Source organism: Colletotrichum destructivum, chromosome 2 (genome assembly GCF_034447905.1).
Source record: "Colletotrichum destructivum chromosome 2, complete sequence".
Classification (NCBI taxonomy): domain Eukaryota; kingdom Fungi; phylum Ascomycota; class Sordariomycetes; order Glomerellales; family Glomerellaceae; genus Colletotrichum; species Colletotrichum destructivum.
Window position 1 is genome coordinate 1,150,978 of NC_085897.1, and position 19,975 is coordinate 1,170,952.

The 19,975-nt window shown below is 55.5% G+C and overlaps 7 protein-coding genes across 7 annotated transcripts; 6 read left to right on the forward strand and 1 right to left on the reverse strand.

The window, feature by feature from the left end:
* Positions 1–900: 900 nt before the first annotated feature.
* Positions 901–2,808, forward strand: CDEST_02548 (Putative fatty acid hydroxylase). The gene is made up of 3 exons (XM_062918707.1): positions 901–1,896; positions 1,992–2,058; positions 2,138–2,808. Exons 1-3 carry the CDS (start codon positions 1,332–1,334, stop codon positions 2,472–2,474), a joined length of 969 nt encoding a protein of 322 aa, XP_062774758.1. The 5' UTR covers positions 901–1,331; the 3' UTR covers positions 2,475–2,808.
* Positions 2,809–5,138: 2,330 nt separating this feature from the next.
* On the forward strand, positions 5,139–7,204 carry CDEST_02549 (Putative galactose oxidase/kelch, beta-propeller, kelch-type beta propeller; the record flags this gene model as incomplete). The annotated part of the gene is made up of 5 exons (XM_062918708.1): positions 5,139–5,283; positions 5,346–5,441; positions 5,512–6,217; positions 6,336–6,650; positions 6,712–7,204. 5 exons carry the CDS (start codon positions 5,139–5,141, stop codon positions 7,202–7,204), a joined length of 1,755 nt encoding a protein of 584 aa, XP_062774759.1.
* A 1,872-nt stretch (positions 7,205–9,076) lies between these two features.
* On the forward strand, positions 9,077–11,248 carry CDEST_02550 (uncharacterized protein; the record flags this gene model as incomplete). Its single annotated transcript, XM_062918709.1, has 4 exons — positions 9,077–9,621; positions 9,677–9,723; positions 9,790–10,251; positions 10,314–11,248. The coding sequence occupies 4 exons, from the start codon at positions 9,077–9,079 to the stop codon at positions 11,246–11,248; spliced, it is 1,989 nt and encodes a 662-aa protein (XP_062774760.1).
* An 805-nt stretch (positions 11,249–12,053) lies between these two features.
* On the forward strand, positions 12,054–13,394 carry CDEST_02551 (Putative aspartic peptidase A1 family, aspartic peptidase, active; the record flags this gene model as incomplete). Its single annotated transcript, XM_062918710.1, has 2 exons — positions 12,054–12,675; positions 12,727–13,394. The coding sequence occupies 2 exons, from the start codon at positions 12,054–12,056 to the stop codon at positions 13,392–13,394; spliced, it is 1,290 nt and encodes a 429-aa protein (XP_062774761.1).
* Positions 13,395–13,825: 431 nt separating this feature from the next.
* Positions 13,826–15,370, reverse strand: CDEST_02552 (Putative glycosyl hydrolase, all-beta, glycoside hydrolase superfamily, endo-beta-1,6-galactanase; the record flags this gene model as incomplete). Its single annotated transcript, XM_062918711.1, has 3 exons — positions 13,826–14,612; positions 14,695–14,841; positions 14,934–15,370. The coding sequence occupies 3 exons, from the start codon at positions 15,368–15,370 to the stop codon at positions 13,826–13,828; spliced, it is 1,371 nt and encodes a 456-aa protein (XP_062774762.1).
* Positions 15,371–16,581: 1,211 nt separating this feature from the next.
* CDEST_02553 (Putative glycoside hydrolase, family 62, arabinosidase) lies at positions 16,582–17,568 on the forward strand (the record flags this gene model as incomplete). Its single annotated transcript, XM_062918712.1, has 1 exon — positions 16,582–17,568. The coding sequence occupies one exon, from the start codon at positions 16,582–16,584 to the stop codon at positions 17,566–17,568; it is 987 nt and encodes a 328-aa protein (XP_062774763.1).
* A 1,330-nt stretch (positions 17,569–18,898) lies between these two features.
* CDEST_02554 (Putative scytalone dehydratase, NTF2-like domain superfamily) lies at positions 18,899–19,939 on the forward strand. Its single transcript, XM_062918713.1, has 3 exons — positions 18,899–19,046; positions 19,107–19,204; positions 19,316–19,939. The coding sequence occupies exons 1-3, from the start codon at positions 19,013–19,015 to the stop codon at positions 19,754–19,756; spliced, it is 573 nt and encodes a 190-aa protein (XP_062774764.1). The 5' UTR covers positions 18,899–19,012; the 3' UTR covers positions 19,757–19,939.
* The last annotated feature ends 36 nt before the right edge of the window (positions 19,940–19,975 follow it).

Sequence of the window (19,975 nt, forward strand, 5' to 3'; positions counted from 1 at the left end):
CGGTGCGAGGCGGAGACGGAGAATCGCGAGAGCAAACGATCGGCTCGTCCATATGCGTGGCGATCCTCAGACGGCAGGAAAGGCTAACTAACGCATGGACGAAGCTGGGATATGCCATGCCGCCCTCGGTGCGAGGGTATCGGTATCGGTAATTGGTGGCAACCAACGAAGGATGGAAAATGGTTCGACTGGCATCTCGAAATCCCGAGGGCTCCGCCCCGCTCCAGTCTCTTCTCTCTCCGTCGTAACTCCGTTGATCGGATGGCGCAGGTACCTCCGATGCGCCCGAAGAAGAGGAGTGCGAGCAGCGAGCACGGCTGCAATGCGGGAAAAGGAAGAGGAAAAGAAGGCATTGGAACAAGACCGCTGTAGCTCAACGGGGAATGCCTGTGGAGTGGCAATTGGCCAATCATTGGGGCGTGTTGCTGTGATTAGTGGGTAAAAATGAAATTAGATCGAGGCAAGTGCGCCCCGACCGACACCTGCCAGCTTCTACTTGTATGCTGTAGTAGGGACTGTGAGCAAGAAGGTACTTATTTGGCCGTGCGTATTCGTACTCCTTCACCGCGCCATAGCACCACCTACATTGACGGTACGTATCTCCTTCTCGACGCTAGTGTCCTGTTAACCCCGCCGAAGCAGGGCGCCTATGGCTGTGACTGGCCGGACGATTCACAGGGACCCATCAAAATGATCAGATGAAGCTTAGCGCTCGCGATCACTCACCTTCCCCCCTGGCGTTGGTCCCTGTTTTTATTTTATTTTCCCTCGTTTTTTTTTCTACCTCCATCAGTATCATCCCACTTCCCCAACCCCTGTCGTCTCTCTCATGCCCCCCCCACCGGCCTGCTGGCCGTCCAAGGTAACAGTAGAGCAAATTCACACACACACACACACGCACATGGAGCAAACACCACGGCTTTTGACTAATTTGGATGGAGCCACTGACGCCAAGGAAAAATGTCCTCGTCCGTCCTTGCCCCTGACGACCCGACATTGCCATTGACACAGACATCGACCTTGGCCTTGACACTGATACTGTCAACTTTAACCCCGACCGTCGCGAGCGCAACTTTGTTGCAACATCCCACCCATTGGAACCTCACGAGATAAGCTTTACCAGCTCCCGAACTGCATTTCGCAACGCAACCGCTGCCGGCTTTCCTTCTTCCGACTTGCGCCGACTGCGACCGCCTCTACTGCTGGACACAAGAGAGAGAACCAGCAAAGGAGACGGACACAGAGAGAGAGAGAGAGAGAGCTTGTGTGTGTGTTCGTGTGTGACCAGAGAGAGAGAGACACACACACAACCCCCCGCCCGCTTGCCCATCATGGACGTCGCCCTCGAGATCCTCGATCCCCTCGTCCTGGACAAGGCTTACGCCTACTTCGTCCCCGCGCCCACGACGGCTTTCAACGCGACCGGTGCCGCCGCCGCCGACTTCGACTCGTCCACGACCGCCCTGTCGCCCCTCTCCTACGGCTCTGCCTGGCCGCGCGACAGCATCCTGCGCCAGTGCATCTCGCTCCTCGTCATCACCCAGATCGGCGCCTCGCTACTCTACTGGGTCTTCAGCGCCCTCTCCTACTACCTCATCTTCGATCGCCGCCTCGAGTACCACCCGCGCTTTCTCAAGAACCAGATCCGCCAGGAGATCATCTCTTCCATGAAGGCCGTGCCCGTCATCGACGTCCTGACCCTGCCTTTCTTCCTCGCCGAGGTCCGCGGCAAGAGCCTGCTCTATGCCCGCGTCGAAGATTACGGCCTCTGGTGGATGGGCGTCTCGGCCCTGCTGTTCATGGTCTGGAACGACATTACCATCTACTGGATTCACCGCCTCGAGCACCACCCCTCCGTCTACAAGTACATTCACAAGCCACACCACAAGTGGATTGGTAAGTCGCCCGCCCGCTAGCCGGACGTGTTTCACCCGTCTCTCCCTCACTCGAACGAGTTAGAAGTGAACTGACACGCCTTGGTTTTTTTTCAGTGCCGACGCCCTGGGCCGCCCTCGCCTTCCATCCTCTCGACGGCTTCGTGCAGTCCCTGCCATACCAGTGAGTCCCAGCTCCCCTCCCCCTCAAAACAATGCCAAGTGACCCTCAATAGTAGTCCTCCGTACTGACACGTCATCAGCGTCTTCGTCTTTATCTGTCCCGTGCAGAAGTACCTTTATCTGTGTCTCTTCGTGCTTGTCCAGATCTGGACCATCCTCATTCACGACGGCGACATGATCTCCGGCCACTGGCTTGAAAAGTACATCAACAGCCCGGCCCACCACACCCTGCACCACATGTACTTCACCGTCAACTACGGCCAGTACTTCACCTGGGCCGACACCTACTTCGACTCCCACCGCGCGCCCCAGCCTGAGCTCGACCCCCTCCACGATGCCCTCAAGGTGATGCGCGAAAAGGGCCTAGTGGATGAGAAGGGCAACCCCATCCCACAGGATAAGAAGAAGGACCAGTGAGAGCATGGGGTCGACAGGATTTCTGGATTCTTCGAGCGCGAGAGAGATTTTGGTTATTTTTTTGCGTTGGCGACCTACGACCGACGAACGAACCATTGGCAAGAAGATTAAGCATGGCGGCACGGCGAAATACTGATGTTGAGATGAAGTTTTCATTTCATCCGAGGAGGATACCACAATGAGTCCCTCCACGCTGTTCATCCACCATAGTTCCCTGGTGGACTTTTTTTTTCTTTTTGTCCTCTCTCTCTCTCTCACTTATGAGGAAATGAGACAATAGAATACAACTATAATCATAATCAAGCGAAAAGAAATAACATCAATTAGTTTTCATGAAAGCCCCCTCGATTTCATCTCACTCGTCTGGATGTTCTTCACTCACCTGAGTCACTCACTCGCCCTGGTGTCCTCACCGACCGGGCACTTGCGCTCGATTTCGCCTCACCTTACGCACGCGCTGGCGCCGCAGCAGAGTGGCGAAGCGTTTCCGTTTTGCCTTTTCTTCTCCGATACATTGGATGTCACCCTCACAAGGTTTTGGCATGTTCGGATCGTCGGAATTTACCGCGGCGACCTCGAGACGATGAGACAGCAGGAGGAGATGAGAGGGGTCCCGTTTGCCAACCAACAGTTGCCCCAAAGTTGTTGGCTCGCTCGCTCGCTCCCCAACCGGTTGGTGAAGACGGTCGGTCGGCCCGTCATCGGCGCGGGGTCGATTCGATTCGATTGATCCCGCCTTGCCTCTCCAGGAAAGTCTATGCGATCTCGTATGCTTTATGCTGGTGAAATATTACCCCGCAGGTCTTCACCACCGGAATGAGATGGTGCAGCCGGCCATGAAACAGAGTGACGGCCCCGGTGTGGCTCATGGATATAAAGTCTGGACGATGTCACGCAGTCGAGTTGGACCCTATCATCAACACCGCGATGCTGTCAAGCACGGACGAGACATCAAGGGAGAGGAGGTCGATATCCTCCCGGGTTTTTTCCATGGTTTTGCATATTTAGACGACGACCTGTCAAGTTCAAAGGAACGTGAGCATGTGAATCAAGACGGTTTTGGAAGACTCTCCCTCTACCACAAATGGGCGAGAGCGGCTCAGATTCTACACTTGGCAACCCATCGTTTCATCGACGAAAGGGAGCCGTAACCATCATCCTTTACCGCGCGCACAATCGGATGCTTGGGATCATTCTCCTCTCCAACACACGCCGGGCGACATATTTCCTTCTTTGCTGACCGTCAAGCCGGGAGGCGCCTCCATCAATGCCGATATGCTCCTCGTCGTGGATGGAGGTGGGAAACGAGATGAAAGCCTGTCGCCGAACCTGACATAGTGTTATCGTTGTCGTTGTTTAGCCATGCTGTCGGCTCTGCTACGGGTTCTCTGCTTCGGACCCCGTCGTCCTCTCAAGCGGCACTCATACTTCCCGCACAGCGTGTTGTCGGAAGCTCACTCCACCTTCTCGCTCTCAGGGGACCGCATGGTTGTTCCGCTGGTTGTTCTATTGCTTGAAGCTCCAGAAAGAGATAAGGCAATGATGAACAAGTCTCGCTCAGGACTGAGGGTTGCCGAACTTGATGTATCTTCCCTCGACTCCATTACGTTAACCTTGATCCATGGATCCATGTCGACCCCTTACCGACACAAATTCACCGTCTGCCGCTCACCAGATATGCTGAGTAGGAGGTGTGGCAAACGGAAAGATAGCCAGGCTGTCTACGCTCTTGGTAGTGTTACACAACAGGCTGGCTGAACAAACAAACAGGTGATGGGCACCAAAATAAGTCGAGGATTTGAAGCAGGGTTTCCAGCAAAGGGTCCCAGGACAGCCATCATTTCAGTGGCTGCACGCGGGCCACATGAGTTGCCCAGCAATAAGAAATGGGATGCATTGACCGGTGTTGATGGCTCGCGGTGGCTCAAGGCTGTTGACGAAATGTAGGCAGGCTGGTGCACAGCCCTGCCCCTGCGTCATCAGCTCCAGATCCCCCATTGTTTGCATTCTGCCTGCTACTTCTCGCCGCATCTGCAGCTGAGCAGCCTGGTTCCATCTCGGTTCGATTTAGCTGGCGATTGTGAGTGTTTTCTACTTGAATCCGTCTCGAATACCCATTTCGTGACGTGCAGGATGAGAAAGCAGCTCTTCCTCTAATGGCAAGGTTCTATTCGTCGACTCTTGAGGTTCTTGTTTTGGATGTCGTCGTGGCAGCATCGAGCAGGACCAGACGGCAAATCCGATGATTCACTGCATCATGGCCAATTGAGCCAGGTGAACAGCAACAGCTGAAAGCACGATCAAGACTGGGAAGTGCCAGCCAGGGATTCGGACTCCCGTCAGCCTGCCAAGGGGCTAATCATAGTCCCTCGCCTGTTGTGATACCACTCTCAGCCTCTCATGTCCACTACATGCGAGACATGGTCTTTTCGAGGGAGCAGGCGTCTGATCTAGAGGCTTGGACGTACAGGCAGCCAGCGCATACTTGAAAGCATGAGTTCTTTGGTACCCTGGGACATTCCCCGATGCCGTTTTCCCAAAGCCGTATTGGGTGGTTGGTTGGAGCGTCATCCCGTTGGCCATCCTCCTACTTACTTATCGTCCCGTCGTCACGGCCCGGTCCGCTGCGCTCTCTTTTTCTTTCGTTGTTCGTCACCAAACGCCATGTTTCTGCACTCTTTTCCCCAGGCGGCTTTGCTGTGCCTCGCGCTTCACCTGCCCAAAGTCGCGAACGCCGAAGCCAAACGCGACTGGGGTTTGGCTGCCGCTCCGCCGCCGGCGCTTTTCCTTCGCCGCGCGTTTGCAACCGGTAAGATTTCTCCTCGCCGAGTCCTTGAAGTGCTGTTCCATCTGACGTCCGCCCTCGCCCAGTTGCGGTCCTTGGCGACTATGCCTACATCGACGGCGGCGAGGTATCCCAGCTCGACGCGGATGGCAAGCCTATCAAATCGTACCCGTCCAACGGAAGTGAGTCGCATCCGCCCCCTGGCCCACTGTCGAGTTACCGAATTCTCAAAAAAAAAAACGTTTCCCACAGTAAACTCCACGTTGTCGATCGACCTGTCGGAATCATGGTCCGCGTCCGAAGTGAAGATCAGGGAACTCCCGAAACAACCGCAGGTGAGGAACAGACAGGGCCTCTGGAAGAGCGAAGCCACCAGCACGCTATGGATCTGGGGTGGCAGCTCTGTCAACGGCGCACCGAGAGAGAACACTGAGTCGTGGAAGTTCGAAGCAGACGGGCAGGGAGGCGGGAAGTGGTCCAGAGAGGATCCGATGAACCCGACATTCTTTTCCGAACTGCGGAGGAGTGCTGAGGGCGCCTTTGCGAGCACCGAAGACGCCGGGTTCTGGTTCGGAGGACGAGCAATTGGCCGGATGAACCGAGACAAAGACCCGTATGTCCAGCCTGTGCCTGGCATCTTGTCGTACAACATGACGACAAAGACCTGGGCGAACGAGACGACCAACGCCTTCTCCGAGAACGGCACCGTAAGCGGAGGCAACGCCCTGTACATCCCGACCTTTGGGCCCAACGGGTTGGTCACGCTCCTGGGCGGCTCGACCTGGGGCTTGGATGTTAACCCGGGGCCGCTCACAGGCTGGTTGGACTTCAACAATCTCACCTTCTTCGATCCGGTCACCAGGGATTGGTACTGGCAGAAGACAACGGGAAACGCCCCAACGGCACGGCAAGACTTTTGCAGCGTGGGCGCGAACGGCACGAACGGGACGTATGAGATGTAAGTCCCGAATCTAACACACCGCCTTATCCGGGGGGGGGGGGGTTGGTTTGTTCATTTTCTTTCTTCTTGTGAACAGCACCCAAAAAAGGATACTGACTCTGAAAACATGGAATAGCTTCGTATTTGGTGGGACCAACACCGTCAATACCTACGACGACGTCTTCGTCCTTAGCTTGCCGGGGTTCGTGTGGACCCAGGTCATCTACGACGCGACGAATCCCCGGAGGTTTCACACCTGTGCCGTCGTTGGACGCAGGCAGATGCTGTCGGTGGGAGGATCGGATGGCCAGACGGGATGGTCGGGGGTCGACCCCTGGCCTCAGGGGCTGGGCTTGTTCGACATGACAGATTGGGTCTGGAAGACCGACTACGATGCAAATGCGAAGGATTACGAGACTTCCAGCGTGATAAAAGACTGGTACAAGAAAAAGTAAGAGCGACTCGCCGCCAGGGACACATGGCCAGCGATTTCTAACCGTTGAACTCTACAGTGACGCCAGTTCTATTGAGTGGTCTTCTGACAGAGTGAAGGCTCTATTCAACCAGACCAACTCCAAGGCATCTGTAGACCGGAACGAAAGCGCGAAAAACGATGAAAAGAGTCCGAACTCTACGGTCCCGGCAACCGCAATTGTTGGGGCCGTTGTTGGAGCCGTTGTCGGCGTCATCATCGGCCTCGCCTTGCTCTGCTTCGTCCGGCGCCGCGCTCGGAAGAAGGGGACCGCGTTTGCCAAAGACGACGTGGGAGCCACGTCCCAGACGCATTACGAGGCTCTTCCTCCCGCCGAACTACACGCGCCCACAGAGCAAACTGAACTCGACAGCAGACCGATTCCGGGGCAAGAGCTCTGTGTCCCTGTGCTAAAACCTGAAATGGCGGGCAGCGATGGCCATCACTACACGGTGACGGAGCTGGATGCCCAGCAGGGTTTACTAGGGAGGGATGATGAAGATCAGTACAAATATAGGCAACATTTACGATAATACGCGCAATTGAAGAGACGATGCCTGTGAGAATGCGGTTACGATTCATGTCATTATAAGCCGTGGAAGGACGTGTGCTCTTGGAACACCTGATTTTGGTCATTGAATAGGAATCTTCGACGGCTTCGTGATCAACTGATGGCATATCTGCAGCAATCGGCCTGGCTTCTTACAAATGACATTCACTTACATCAATCAATTCTGTATTGCTGTGCCTCAAGCTAACTTGCTAGGCTGCGAACACTTTCATGGCCGTGACGTTAGATCGGAAGCTGGGTAGACAGCCGATGTACTACAAGGAGTGCTTGTTTCTTGTAGTAAAGTATTGGTGATGTCCCTTATGCTGCTTTATGTTCCTGCGTCATCTGAGGACCGCCTGTCTACGTACTCGTACTCATGGGTATAATCTTGATGACAACGCAGCTACACTGTGAACTGGCTGCGGCCTGCCTTTTGCCTCCACGTCATGTTGTTTGGTATTGAGCTAAGAACTTGCAATGCTACACGCCTAGTAGTGCACACCTAGAATACATTTATGTGCGCTCTCTCTTCCAATCAGGTCGAATCCAAGAGAGTACGAGATCACTACAAGAAAGGCACTTTTGACACCAACCACATCACTAGGTGGGCGCCACGAAGCATGGATCAAGGCTTCACACTGCATGCAAGAGAACATAATTGATGGCTTACTATCTTGCCCACATGACAGGTCACGCATATTCCTAGCAACGATCTTCGACACGGATTATCACCATCATTTCGTGAGACATCTTTACCATGTTGTAGTCCAGTGCCCTCTATAAAGCAGCATCTTGCCTTTATGATTCATTCAGGGTATCATTTATCGTTCCGACCATCTCATCCAGCTGAACCGATAGACAAGTAGACCAATCTGCGTGTGTGTGACGTGATCAAGGCAGTGGGTGCAAGACATGGAAGCGCAGGCTTAGTCTCGGTGCCTCGAGCAGGCTGCGTAGACTAAAAGCGCCACATCGTGGGTTTCCGTCTCTGGCATCGCGGGTACACATTCCGAACCACGATTGGGTTCGCCACCGAGCGTAACGGGCTCAAATAGTCGCGGTTGTGGCGGTTTGGGGGCCGCCCCTACATGCCGCGAGATGGCTCGACTATTGATGAGACCGCCAAAGGCGACGCATCTGTTAACAAACCAGCTTTGCCAACTTGAATGCATTGCGAGACTCTCCCTCGTTCCGATCCCAAGACCAGCTGTTGTGGAGGACGATTTTGACTTGCAAGGGATTCCCACCCTTGCTTTCAGCTCCAGCTGCAGTACCCTGGCTTGAGTTCTGCCGACCAAGTGAGCATACGGGGGTTCTGATAGGACAGCAACACAAATAGCACCGTCATTGGACAAGAATGAGACTATTTTGAACCCGGTGCGTCTTGGACGTGGCTGCAGGTCCTGCCAGGGGTTTATCGGAGACCCAGACTCTGTTGGCGCATCCTCCCCCTGTTCTTTCGTCAAACTCGATGCAACCTCGGAGGCTGCTTAATACCATCTTCCATCAAGCCACAAGCAGTCTTCCACCATTCATCGTTGATGACCGAGACAGTCCAGCAGCCCTTGACTGTGGTTAAACGAGAGGGAAATGCAAAGCTAATGCGGGCTGTGTCTTGGCAAATGAGAGATCGATATAGCCTTGATTGTGCAGTGTAGGCATCGTGGAGTACAATGGCTCCCCCCGCTCTGCCACATTACATACACCCTGGATTTATCTTGTCCTTCAAGAATCCTGTTTAGTCGTTGTAGGCTTCTGTATCGTTGCAGACTTACTTCAACTTGCTTCCCAGCGATACTGCCTTTGATGCACCCACCAATGTGTCCGAGAACGGACTCTCACTGCTCCCAATATGCTATCAAAACCTGATTCAGACGTCTCCTCCTTCGAGGAGATATCGTTCATGTTCGATTCTGACCGAAAAATATCCCTCGATCTCCGCTTTCCCTCCAATAAGCCGGGCCCTTCGAGTCCTGGTTTCGCATTCGAACCGGCTGCCGACGCCCTGCCCACGAAAAAAAGAAGCATACGTGATAACTGCCGACCGGTCGCGCTTTCGCTGACAGCGTGGGCCGTCAGTGTCGTATTCACCGTCGTGTACTCCCTCTTCATCTACCACGTCCTCTTCCAAGGCAACCCGGTGATCGGGTCCTGGACCTTTGACGCGTCGTTGACCAACCTGCTCCTTTCGATCTGCTCCCAGCTGTACGGCATGCTGCTGGCTTACGTTGTCATGAGCCTCTCCGACGCGCTGCGGTGGTCGCTCGCCTCGAGGACCGGCGGAAAAGGCGGCGCCTCAGCCTCGAGTTTCTTCCAACTGAGCCCCGCGACGGACTGGTTTTCCATTCTCAAGTTCATACTCAAGGGACGGTTCCGCAGCAACTGGGGTCTCATCAGGTGATGTATCCTGACTTTTGCGCATAAGTCAACTCACTACTGACTATGTAATCAGGCTTGCGCTTCCCTTCATGGGACTTGGCTTCGGCTCCATCCTGAAATGTAGGAGACAACCTCTCTGAAGCCTTCTCTGGGTGAAGCTGGGTAATGACTCACGGCGCGCTCTAGTCCAGAACAGCTTTGAAGACTACTTCATCAAACAGGGTGTATCTATCGATGTGTACGCTGGCAACATCCCTCCAGACGTGTCGGTCCTCGGCCTCATCTCGACAACCTACCTAGATGGCTTCTTCGATACCTGGGCGCAGCAGCTCCTCAACTATCCACGATACGCCACCGGGTGGAAGATGGACGGCTGCACCGGGGCCTGCTCAGTCTCCTTTCTTCCAGGAGGGATGGAAATAGCACGGAAGGTCGGTCCCTTGTTGAACAGCACCATTCTGCAGGGAGGACTGTTCAACCAGACGGAAACCATTATGATTGAAAGCGCGCCCGGGCTAGTGGCAAGGTTCGACCCGGTCCCGGATGGTTTCGAATTTGACTTGGAAAAAGATTGCAGTGTTTACCAGACGCCGCTGGGTGACGCGCTGCAGATGTGCAAGAGACAAATGGGAGATTCCGTCGCGGCAGGTCAGTAGGTCCAACTCTGACCAACGAGATCTAGACTGACCCCTGACTGGAGAAAAATACAGGCTGGCGAGCCTGTCCCAGCGCCACTCAGCTTACTCGAGGATGCGCGACACGGCTGGCATGGACGAAGGCCCCCATCGTCTCCAAGACCTTGTTTACCGCGTACCGACAAACCGCCACGACCATGTACAGCCAGAAAGACCTCTCGATACAGCACGTCGAGCCCGTCTCGGAGCCCGTCCGGTTCCCGATGCTCGAGCCGGACATGGAGCTGATCTGGGACCGGGTGTTCCGGCCCAGGCCGTCGCCGTCGCAAATCGATCTCGAGTCCATCAACGTGACGATATCGAGGATGGCGTGGAAGTACAGGACGTACACTGAGTTCTTCCCCGACAACCAGATGCACGTGGAGCTTCTGCAGAACTTTCTCGCGGTACCCCTGCAGTTCGCCGTCACGGCGATGCAGTACGCGAACTACACCCTCGCGCTGCCCGAGGAGAAGCGCACCTTCCCGCCCGAGCTCCTAACGAGAGCGACGGGGGGCAGGTCAATCAAGAGGTTCGTGAGCCAGCCCTGGACCGTGGTAGTCTTCATCGTCTCGGGCGCCCTGGTCGTGTCGCTGTCCGGGGTCGGGTTCTGGTGGATGTTGTCTCAGGTCCACCCGCTCCCGAAACCATCGGGCATCGTGGAGCTCGACTTTGTCGGTAGAGTTAGCGATTTGCAGGAGCGTCGCAGAACGGAGCGTGGCGATCAGGAGCAGTTCGCCGACCTGGTCCACGATATCGGTTCCCGGAAGCAGTACTCCGCTTGGCAGATCATCCAGACGCTCCAGGGGAGGCGACTAGGTTTGGCACCCGTGGAGGTGGACGAAGAGCTAGGAGGAGCGAAGAAAGTAGTGCCGGTCCTGTATCTAATATCAGACGAAGGGGCTTTGACTGCTACCAACTCTTCGCCATCGTTCAAGGGGGGAGGTTTTGGTGCCGGGACCATCGTATGAACAGAGGGCCTTTGTTTGAGATTTCTGTCAGATAACTTTCTTTATCAACCTTACCATTTCTTGGCAGTATGAGCTCGGAGAACTCCCGTAGTTTTGATGTTGCTGCCCGACTAGGTCGAATCTGAGACCAACGCCTGGCATCATGGTTCTAGTGACCGACCCTCTTATAATCAACAAAAGCTGCATCTCCGAAAACTCCCATCTGCAATCCAGAGGCGCACGTATGACTCCTGAATCCACTGGCTCCTGGGACGGACCTATCCGCTGGTTGAGGTTATCAGATGGCCGTTGTCCACGATGGAAGCTTTCCATGACGAAAGGGGATCCCAACCTCCCAAGGCTCTTGTAGTAAAGATTAAACCTTGAATTTTGATGGTTCTACTTAATACGTGTATGATTCTGCAAGAACTATAACTTCACAAAAGGGGTGACGCTGTTGGACGTCTCCGTACAGAGTTCGAGTAGCAAGGTCACAATGGGACCCCGCGGAGAATCTAGTCTCCATGTCAAACAGGGCAGCGTATCACTGCGAGTCATGCCGAGAGGTAAAACTGGCTGACTCGAAGGGATCAGACAACAAAGACGGTAAACTGTATTTGCTACAGGGATTTACATGTCTATAAGCTATCAAGCTTAAAAGGCCTTTGAGGTTATATGACTATAGGTACCCTCTCAGGAAAGAGTTAAATCGTAGATGTAATGTGACTTGCCTTTGTAGGCCCAAGAAATTCCAATAGTCCCAGACTCGACAACATACTAGTCCGGGCTAGTTTCTTCAGCACTCTCCTCTCATTACGTCCTCAGCATGCAACGCTTGACTTCTGTCGCGATGCGGCTAGTGGCCATACAGGCTTGCATCGTCAGCTTGACGCATTGTCTGAAGACGCTGGAGGTACCCTTCATCCGCATGCCCTCTCCAGAAGGCAACTTTGTGGCCTCAGTACAACTATCAGTCGGATCGCCACCCCAGCAAGTCACCGCCATCCTCGACACCGGGAGCAGTGATCTCTGGGTCCCCCAACTCAACAGCCGCTTGTGCAAGGACCGGTTAGCCAGATGCACTGTCAACAACAACGACAACAACGCCGCCGTCACGGGTGCTTTTGACACGGCCAAGTCGACGACATTTAACGCCAAAAACCAGCCCCCGTTCGAAGCCACCTATGTCAACGGTGTTGAGATCCAGGGAACGTTCATGTCCGAGTCGGTCACGCTGGGGGGTACCGCCGTGCTCAACAACACCATGGGACTCGGGCAGACCGGCAAGCTACCCTCCCCTCTGATATCGATTCTCGGCGTCGGGGCTTCGAGTTCTGAGGCTTCTGTACTTGCCAAAAATGCTGAGCCGTACCCCAATTTCCCGGAGAATCTCAAAGCACAGGGTCTCACTCAGTCTCTTGTGTACGGTATATATTTTAATGACTTCAGTAAGTTCTTCTTCCAACACTTGTTGCACGGCTTCAACTAACAAGACACAGGGGCGCCCACGGGGAGTGTCGTGTTTGGCGGTGTCGACACGGCCAAGTTCACCGGGGAGATGCAAATGGTCCCCCTGATCGGCAGGGAATTCGCAAACACGGACGACTTCATCGTCCCCTGGACCTCCTTGTCCTTCTCGGCCGACGACACGGCCCGGCCGACGGTCATTGGCAGCAAGAACCTGCCGCCGGCGCTCATCGACACGGGGAACCCCTCGCTCTCGTTCCCGCCGCAGATCCTCGACCAAATCGGCCCGGCCATCAAAGTCCAGACGCTGCGGGACGGCACCAAGGCGCTGCGGTGCGACAGCGGCGCCAGCGGCGCCAAGTTCGGCTTCGAGTTCCGGACGGCCAGGGTCGAGCTCCCGCTGTCGATGATCTTCATCCCGCTCGCGACAGACGGCGTGCCCACCACCGACAAGGACGGCAACGCGCTCTGCACGCTGCCGTTGGAGCCCCTCGAAGGCCAGGTCGCGTCTTTCGGCGCGCCTCTGCTGTCTGCCGTGTACACCGTCTTCAATCTCGAGCACAAGCGGCTAGGGATGGCGCAGGCGAAGGTCAACGAGTCGGCGACGAGCATCCAAGAGGTTGGCCCGGATGGCAAGATACCACCTGCTGCGGTAGCGCCAAAGCCCAGGCGCCGCAGCGTGCGGTTCCGGGACGTATAGATTTAATATCGCATTATGTGCAAGAAATCTCCGTACATGGCGAGCGATGTTTTCTTGACTCTTGTAGTTGTATTGGCACGTGTATTATTAGCATCATAATTACGAAGAAGACACCTTCGCAGTTCTCCACCTCGCCATGTCACTCCGAGTCATTACATCAACCGTACGATGGAACGATGGAAGTCGTCTGCCGGCAATTTTGGCATTTTATAAGGCGTAACTAGTCAATGAGAAGACCTGATATACTTAGAAGTATTGACAGTGAAGTAAATATGGGTGTAAAGTTTCCAACTAAGAAGCCCCCAGCTGTGCTACAAGACTTTATGTTCTTTGAAAAGAAGTATATACATTAGGAAGATAACTCTGGAAATTGATCGCGCGGTACTCGGGATAGCACGTATCAGTTTTTCGGCGGCCAAGGGGGCTTCGATTCACGTGAGTTTCACAGTCACGACGCCCTTGCTGGGGACAGAGACGGTGACAGCCGAGCCCGAGATGGTGGACTGGGTGGCGGCGAACGTGCGGCTGTTGTCAGTGACATACGCCGACGCGGTCTTGGGGGTGTACCCCTTGAAGGAGACCGACGCGGACTTGGCCGCGCCGCCGTTGTTGGTGAAGACGAGAACGACGGAGCCGTCGGTGTTGCGGACGGCGGCGGTGATCACGTCGGCGATGGTCCCGGACGTCGCCAGACGCTGGGCCCCGGGGCGGATGTGCCGCGACCACATGGCGAAGGCCCAGAAGTTGGAGGAGGGCGTGGCGGTCTTGCCGTCGAGCGTGTCGACGAGGTGGCTGTCGGAGCTGAGCTGGCTCAATTCGAAACCCTCCCAGTAGAGGTAGGCGGACAGGCGGGCGTTGACGATGCCGACGGCGATCTTGTTGGCCCACGTCATGCCCTCGGTCGGGCCGCCGTTCTTGTACCACGTCGTGTCGAAGGGCTTGGTGATGCCGGACTCGGTGACCCAGGTCGGGAGCTTGGTGTTCAGCACGCTGTTGGCGTCGCCCGAGTAGGTGTGGGAGGTGATGAGGCCCAGGTACTGCTCCATGCCGGCGGGGACGAGGGCGTTGGTGTACTTGACGGTGGAACCCCAGCCGACGGCGTCGCAGCAGGTGATCTTGGTCTTGAGGCCGGCGGCCTGGAGCGTCTTGTGCAGCGTCGGGATGAAGGAGATGGCCTCCTGGCCGTTGAAGCTGATCTGCATCTGGGAGTAGCTGACGCTGTGGTGAGGGCACGGTGGTTAGCTAGCTTTAATTACCGTAGATGCTTGGCCCACAGCCCGGAAAGAAGACGTTGACTTACGTGTAGTCAGGTTCGTTCAAAAAACCGACGTGGGTTACGTTGAGTCCGGATTGCTGGTAATACTTGATGTATTGCGCGAGGAAGTCGGCGTACGGCTGTCTCCAGTCGCCAGAGGAGCAACTGTGGCCAGTCGTGCCACAAAGATATCTGGTTGTTTTTGATGTTTGTTTAGCCCTTATTTCTTCTTCGAAGAGAACTAGACAAGCTTCTCTGCTTGTGGGCGTGGCACACAGTCTTACCCGGGGGTTGCCTCGTTCCCACTCGTCTTCATGAAGCCAGGGGCACTCCAGGCGTCGGCGTAGATCTGCTTGACACCATAGCTCACGGCCTGCTTGGTGAACCAAACCTGGCCACGATCGTCGTTGTCCCAGACGTACGTGGGCTTGCCCGAAGGGGAGCCGGGGCTTGTGGGAAGGATGCTGTCACCTTTGCCGCCGGAGCCGATGCGGTTCCGGATGATGCTGAAGCCGGCGCCCTTGGTAGTGCTGAAGAGCAGGTCGAGGGCCTCCTGTTGGAGGGCTTTGGGTGCGTTCTGGAACTCTTTGGCCCGTCCAAAGGCCTGCGAGAAGCCGAAGCCGTCGATGGTCTGCAGCTTCGTGCTGGTGTCGACCGTGACCTGGCCGCAGGCCAAGGCAGCCAAGCTAGAGATGGCAACGAATGCGTTTAAGACGCCCATCTCGGATTGGCTCGCGTGTACGGAGAATAAGGGAAACAATACTGGAGAAGGATGATGCGTGCCAAGAAGTTCCAAGAAACGGCAATCGGACGGGAAACTCTGGGGTAGACTTATACCCGGCTGGAGTGGGCATATCTTGGACTAGGCATACGAGATCTATCCTATTTTCCAACCTCATCCGAGTACGGCGTGCTCGGATGATTCGCTCACGGCACCTTACCCATTGGTGGATCTTGAAGTTCTACAGGGCCCATTGGGATAGAACTAGCAAAACGGTTCCAGGTTTTCCGATAGATTAATTAAGGACGCCCCTTTCCGAGCTGACTGTGTGATGACAATATCTCAATTGACTATGGACGGTTGCCATGTGGGGTGTAGACCAGTACTTACATTCTTGGGATTTGGGTCACTAAACGTATGGTATCATCCTGTGATGGTTATGTTATCGTCCTGAGTATGATTGGGTTCGTCTCTTTTCATCGGATGTGTTTGCCGTCGCCAGATGATGTTGGGACGACAAGACCCAATGTTGGCAAATGCTCACAGAGCATCCTGGCAGAGCATCCTGGCCCTGCATCTTTGGCAAATTGGGTCGGGCTTCCTTTGTGCCGTCAACCGCCGCGCTGGAATAGTCAACACTTCTCTCCTCCATCATATGTTACCTGTCGGCTTGGTTGATTCGAGGGGCTCCAAGATGGAAGGCAGAGTACGGCAATGGAACCCTATGACTTCTGAGAGCAGAGTGCAAAAAGACAATTGGTGCGCATGCCCTTCGTCGTACGCCACCTCGGTGCAATCTGTTGGACAGTGTGGCCGTCAACACTCCGAGATGGTCGAGCCGCACGAACCGCCATGAAGCATCTGCGGTCAAAATTGGATACCAGTGCGACGATAGTGTCCTCGTGGGCTATTTAGGCAAAACGGCCGCTAGTAAAAATCATCAAGGGGTTTCATCTATGTTAATCCACGAATGTGGTATTGACTCGGCTCATACTAGTTTGCGAGTGTCTCGTATTGTGTTCGGGCTCTGAAGAAGTAATCAATAATTGCAACACTGAACAACCCACTTCGACAATTGCTCTGATGGACATATTAACTCGGCTCTTCTGCTTCCAGGGCTACATTTTTTCTTGGAATCTTTTTTCGAGACCACACGGCCTTTGCATTCACTACAAGTTTATTAGCACGTGCCTTCGAGACAAGACAGCATCATGATGTTCATCAAGACGAACGCAGGCCTGCTCTCGGCCGGGCTTCTTCTTCTCTCGTCCGTAACCGACGTCGTGGCCCAGTGCAGTCTCCCGTCCACGTACCGCTGGACTTCGACCGGCTCCCTGGCGAACCCCAAGTCCCCATGGGTGTCTCTAAAGGACTTCACCACGGCCCCCTACAACGGCAAGCACCTCGTGTACGCGACGACCCATGACCAGGGGACCTCTTGGGGCTCGATGAACTTCGGCCTCGTGTCGGACTGGTCCCAGCTGGGCTCCGTGTCCCAGACCGGGATGAGCTGGAACGCCGTCGCCCCCACGCTCTTCTTCTTCCGGCCCAAGAACATCTGGGTCCTCGCCTACCAATGGGGCCCGACCGCCTTCTCCTATCGCACGTCGACCGATCCGACCAACGTGAACGGCTGGTCGGCCGCGCAGCCGCTCTTCTCCGGCACCATCTCCGGCTCGGGCACGGGGCCCATCGACCAGACCGTCATCGGCGACAGCACCAACATGTACCTCTTCTTCGCCGGGGACAACGGCAAGATCTACCGCGCCAGCATGCCCATCGGCAACTTCCCCGGCAACTTTGGCACGTCGTCGCAGGTCGTCCTCAGCGACACGACCAACAACCTCTTCGAGGCCGTCCAGGTCTACACCGTCAAGGGCCAGCAGCGGTACCTCATGATCGTCGAGGCCATCGGCGCCCGGGGCCGCTACTTCCGGTCCTTCACGGCGACCAGCCTCGGCGGCGCGTGGACGCCCCAGGCGGCGACCGAGAGCAACCCCTTCGCCGGCAAGGCCAACAGCGGCGCGTCCTGGACCGACGACATCAGCCACGGCGACCTCGTCCGCACCGACCCGGACCAGACCATGACCATCGACCCGTGCAACCTGAAGCTGCTCTACCAGGGACGCGCCCCCGGGTCCAGCGGCGACTACGGCAAGCTGCCCTACCGGCCGGGCGTGCTCACTCTGCAGCGATAGTTACAAACGCGAGCCGGGACCTATGTCTCATGTCTCGACAGAACGGCTTGTTTTTTTGATGAGCTGGGGGAACACACGAAGAGGAAGAGGTGGGGTGGACGGGAGACTGTCGAGATTCGGACGTTTGAACCGTGAATGTTTCTTTCTTGTACATATTGACAGATTGGATATACGAATCAACACTGGAGGACACATTAGCTGACCTCCTACAACAACAACTACACAACAACAACAAGATATGTTTCTGGCGCGTGACTCGATGTGATGCCGGGAGGTGCCCGATATGCAGTGCAACAGCGGTGTTTTCTCGGAGCGTGCCGTAGACACCACGACGGATTCGACCATGGTTTTGTAAACGACCGGAAGGTGACGTTGTGACGGGGAGAGAAGAAACATCGACGGGGTGCGGGCATCTCCGTCACTGCAGACGTTGTGGCGTCAGAGTTTGGCGCTCGGGATCCGACCCGACGACTCTCTAGTCAGGGCCGAAGACGTGCTTGAATAGAGCGAGTGATCGATAGCACGGCCTGTAGGTGATCTTATCCCCTAAAAGGGACCGGGACTACCTAGTCATTTGCGTCATATGTTGGTTCACCTACATCCCATCTCATCATGAGGACATTCCAACCTGTCAAGTTCTTGTCATGCTTTTAAAGCGTGACGGACCTAAAAAATACTGGCAGTCTCACTTACACGGCCTCCTACGGGGTACCGTTTGTCTGGTGCACGACGCAAGCGAGTGCATGTCTGGATATAGAGGCAAAAGACAAGACACACATACACACTGCCGGGCGCAATCGCGACTTGAGTCCCAGAGACCAGAGGGCGAAGAGCGAGATAACAGGCGCCGTGCCGCCCAAAGCCCAACCGCGAGAGACCGAGAGACCGACGGATCGGCTTGTCCGCTCACCTGGATCTCGGCCCGTTGTCGTGCAGATTCGCCCTACGGCGCTCATGGCGCCACAGAAACGCCACTCTTCCATGGGATGAACTGATGCCCCTACACCGTCTCAACTCTCTTCCGCCTGCAAAAGAGTGAGAGTGAGCGCGTCCCCGGGGAGGAGGTGCTGGTTTCGTGGCTGACGTTTGGCGGCGGTCTCTTCGGCATCTCCCCACCTGAGTCCGAAGGTATACGAAAATAGGGGTCCCGGACTGGTTCCGCAGAGGGGGGGGATGTGCGTAGATGTGCGGGGGAGGGCGCCGCTAACACAACGACCGGGCCTCCGTGCCTAGGCCCGGGCGTATGGCGGCAGTCCGGTTGTCCAGGGGGAACTCGCTCGCATGAGATTGTTCTGTTTCCCCCGTCGAATTATAAACCCTTCAAGAAACCCTTCTTGTTCGGTTATTTCATATTCTGCTTCTGTACCTGGTTATCCCAGTTCAAACCTCCTTTTTTTGTTTCCCCACCACACATCTGATACCTCTCCTCCCACCATCACTCAAAATGGCGAGCCCTGCTGGCAACATCTCCTTCGAGGGTTAGTAATATATGTCCACATGGAAAGGCCGGCGATCGCAATGCTGACTATACCTGGCAGACTTCCTCGGACTCTCCACTGCCGTCTTCGAGTGGGCCGACAGCTACGACTCCAAGGACTGGGACCGCCTCCGCAAGTGCATCGCCCCTGAGCTCCGCGTATGTTTCCCCCCCGGTCTGGCTTGAAAACCCCTTCATCGAAGAAGGAAAGCTTTTTTTTTTTTTTTCGGCATCAGAGCCCTCGAGGACTAACTCTCTCTCCCAACCCAGATCGACTACCGCTCGTTCCTCGACAAGATCTGGGAGGCCATGCCCGCCGAGGAGTTCATCTCCATGATCTCGGACAACTCGGTCCTCGGCAACCCGCTCCTCAAGACGCAGCACTTCATCGGCGGCACCCGCTACGAGAAGGTCTCGGACACGGAGGTCATCGGCCACCACCAGCTGCGCGTGCCGCACCAGAAGTACACCGACGCCTCGCGCACCGAGGTCGCCGTCAAGGGCCACGCCCACAGCTACAACAAGCACTGGTACCGCAAGGTCGACGGCGTCTGGAAGTTCGCCGGCCTCGCCCCCGAGATCCGCTGGTCCGAGTACGACTTCGAGGCCGTCTTCGCCGACGGCCGCGACTCGTTCGGCGCCGAGGAGACCAACGGCAAGTCGGACGTCAAGGTCGTCGAGAAGGAGCTCAAGGTTGCCGCCGCTGTTTAAAGTACAATATGATGAGGCTTACAGTATAGTATGCACACATTAAATGTAATGAGGAGGAAATCTCTGATCACGGGAATGACGAAACGGGGAATATTACCTGGTTGGGAGAGAAACACCTTGTATGTAACCTGTGAGATGGATGTGTACTATAAGTGGAATGACTACAGCCATATGCATGACCCCTTGCGATGGAAATTCGTTAGCCTACCTACCAACCTC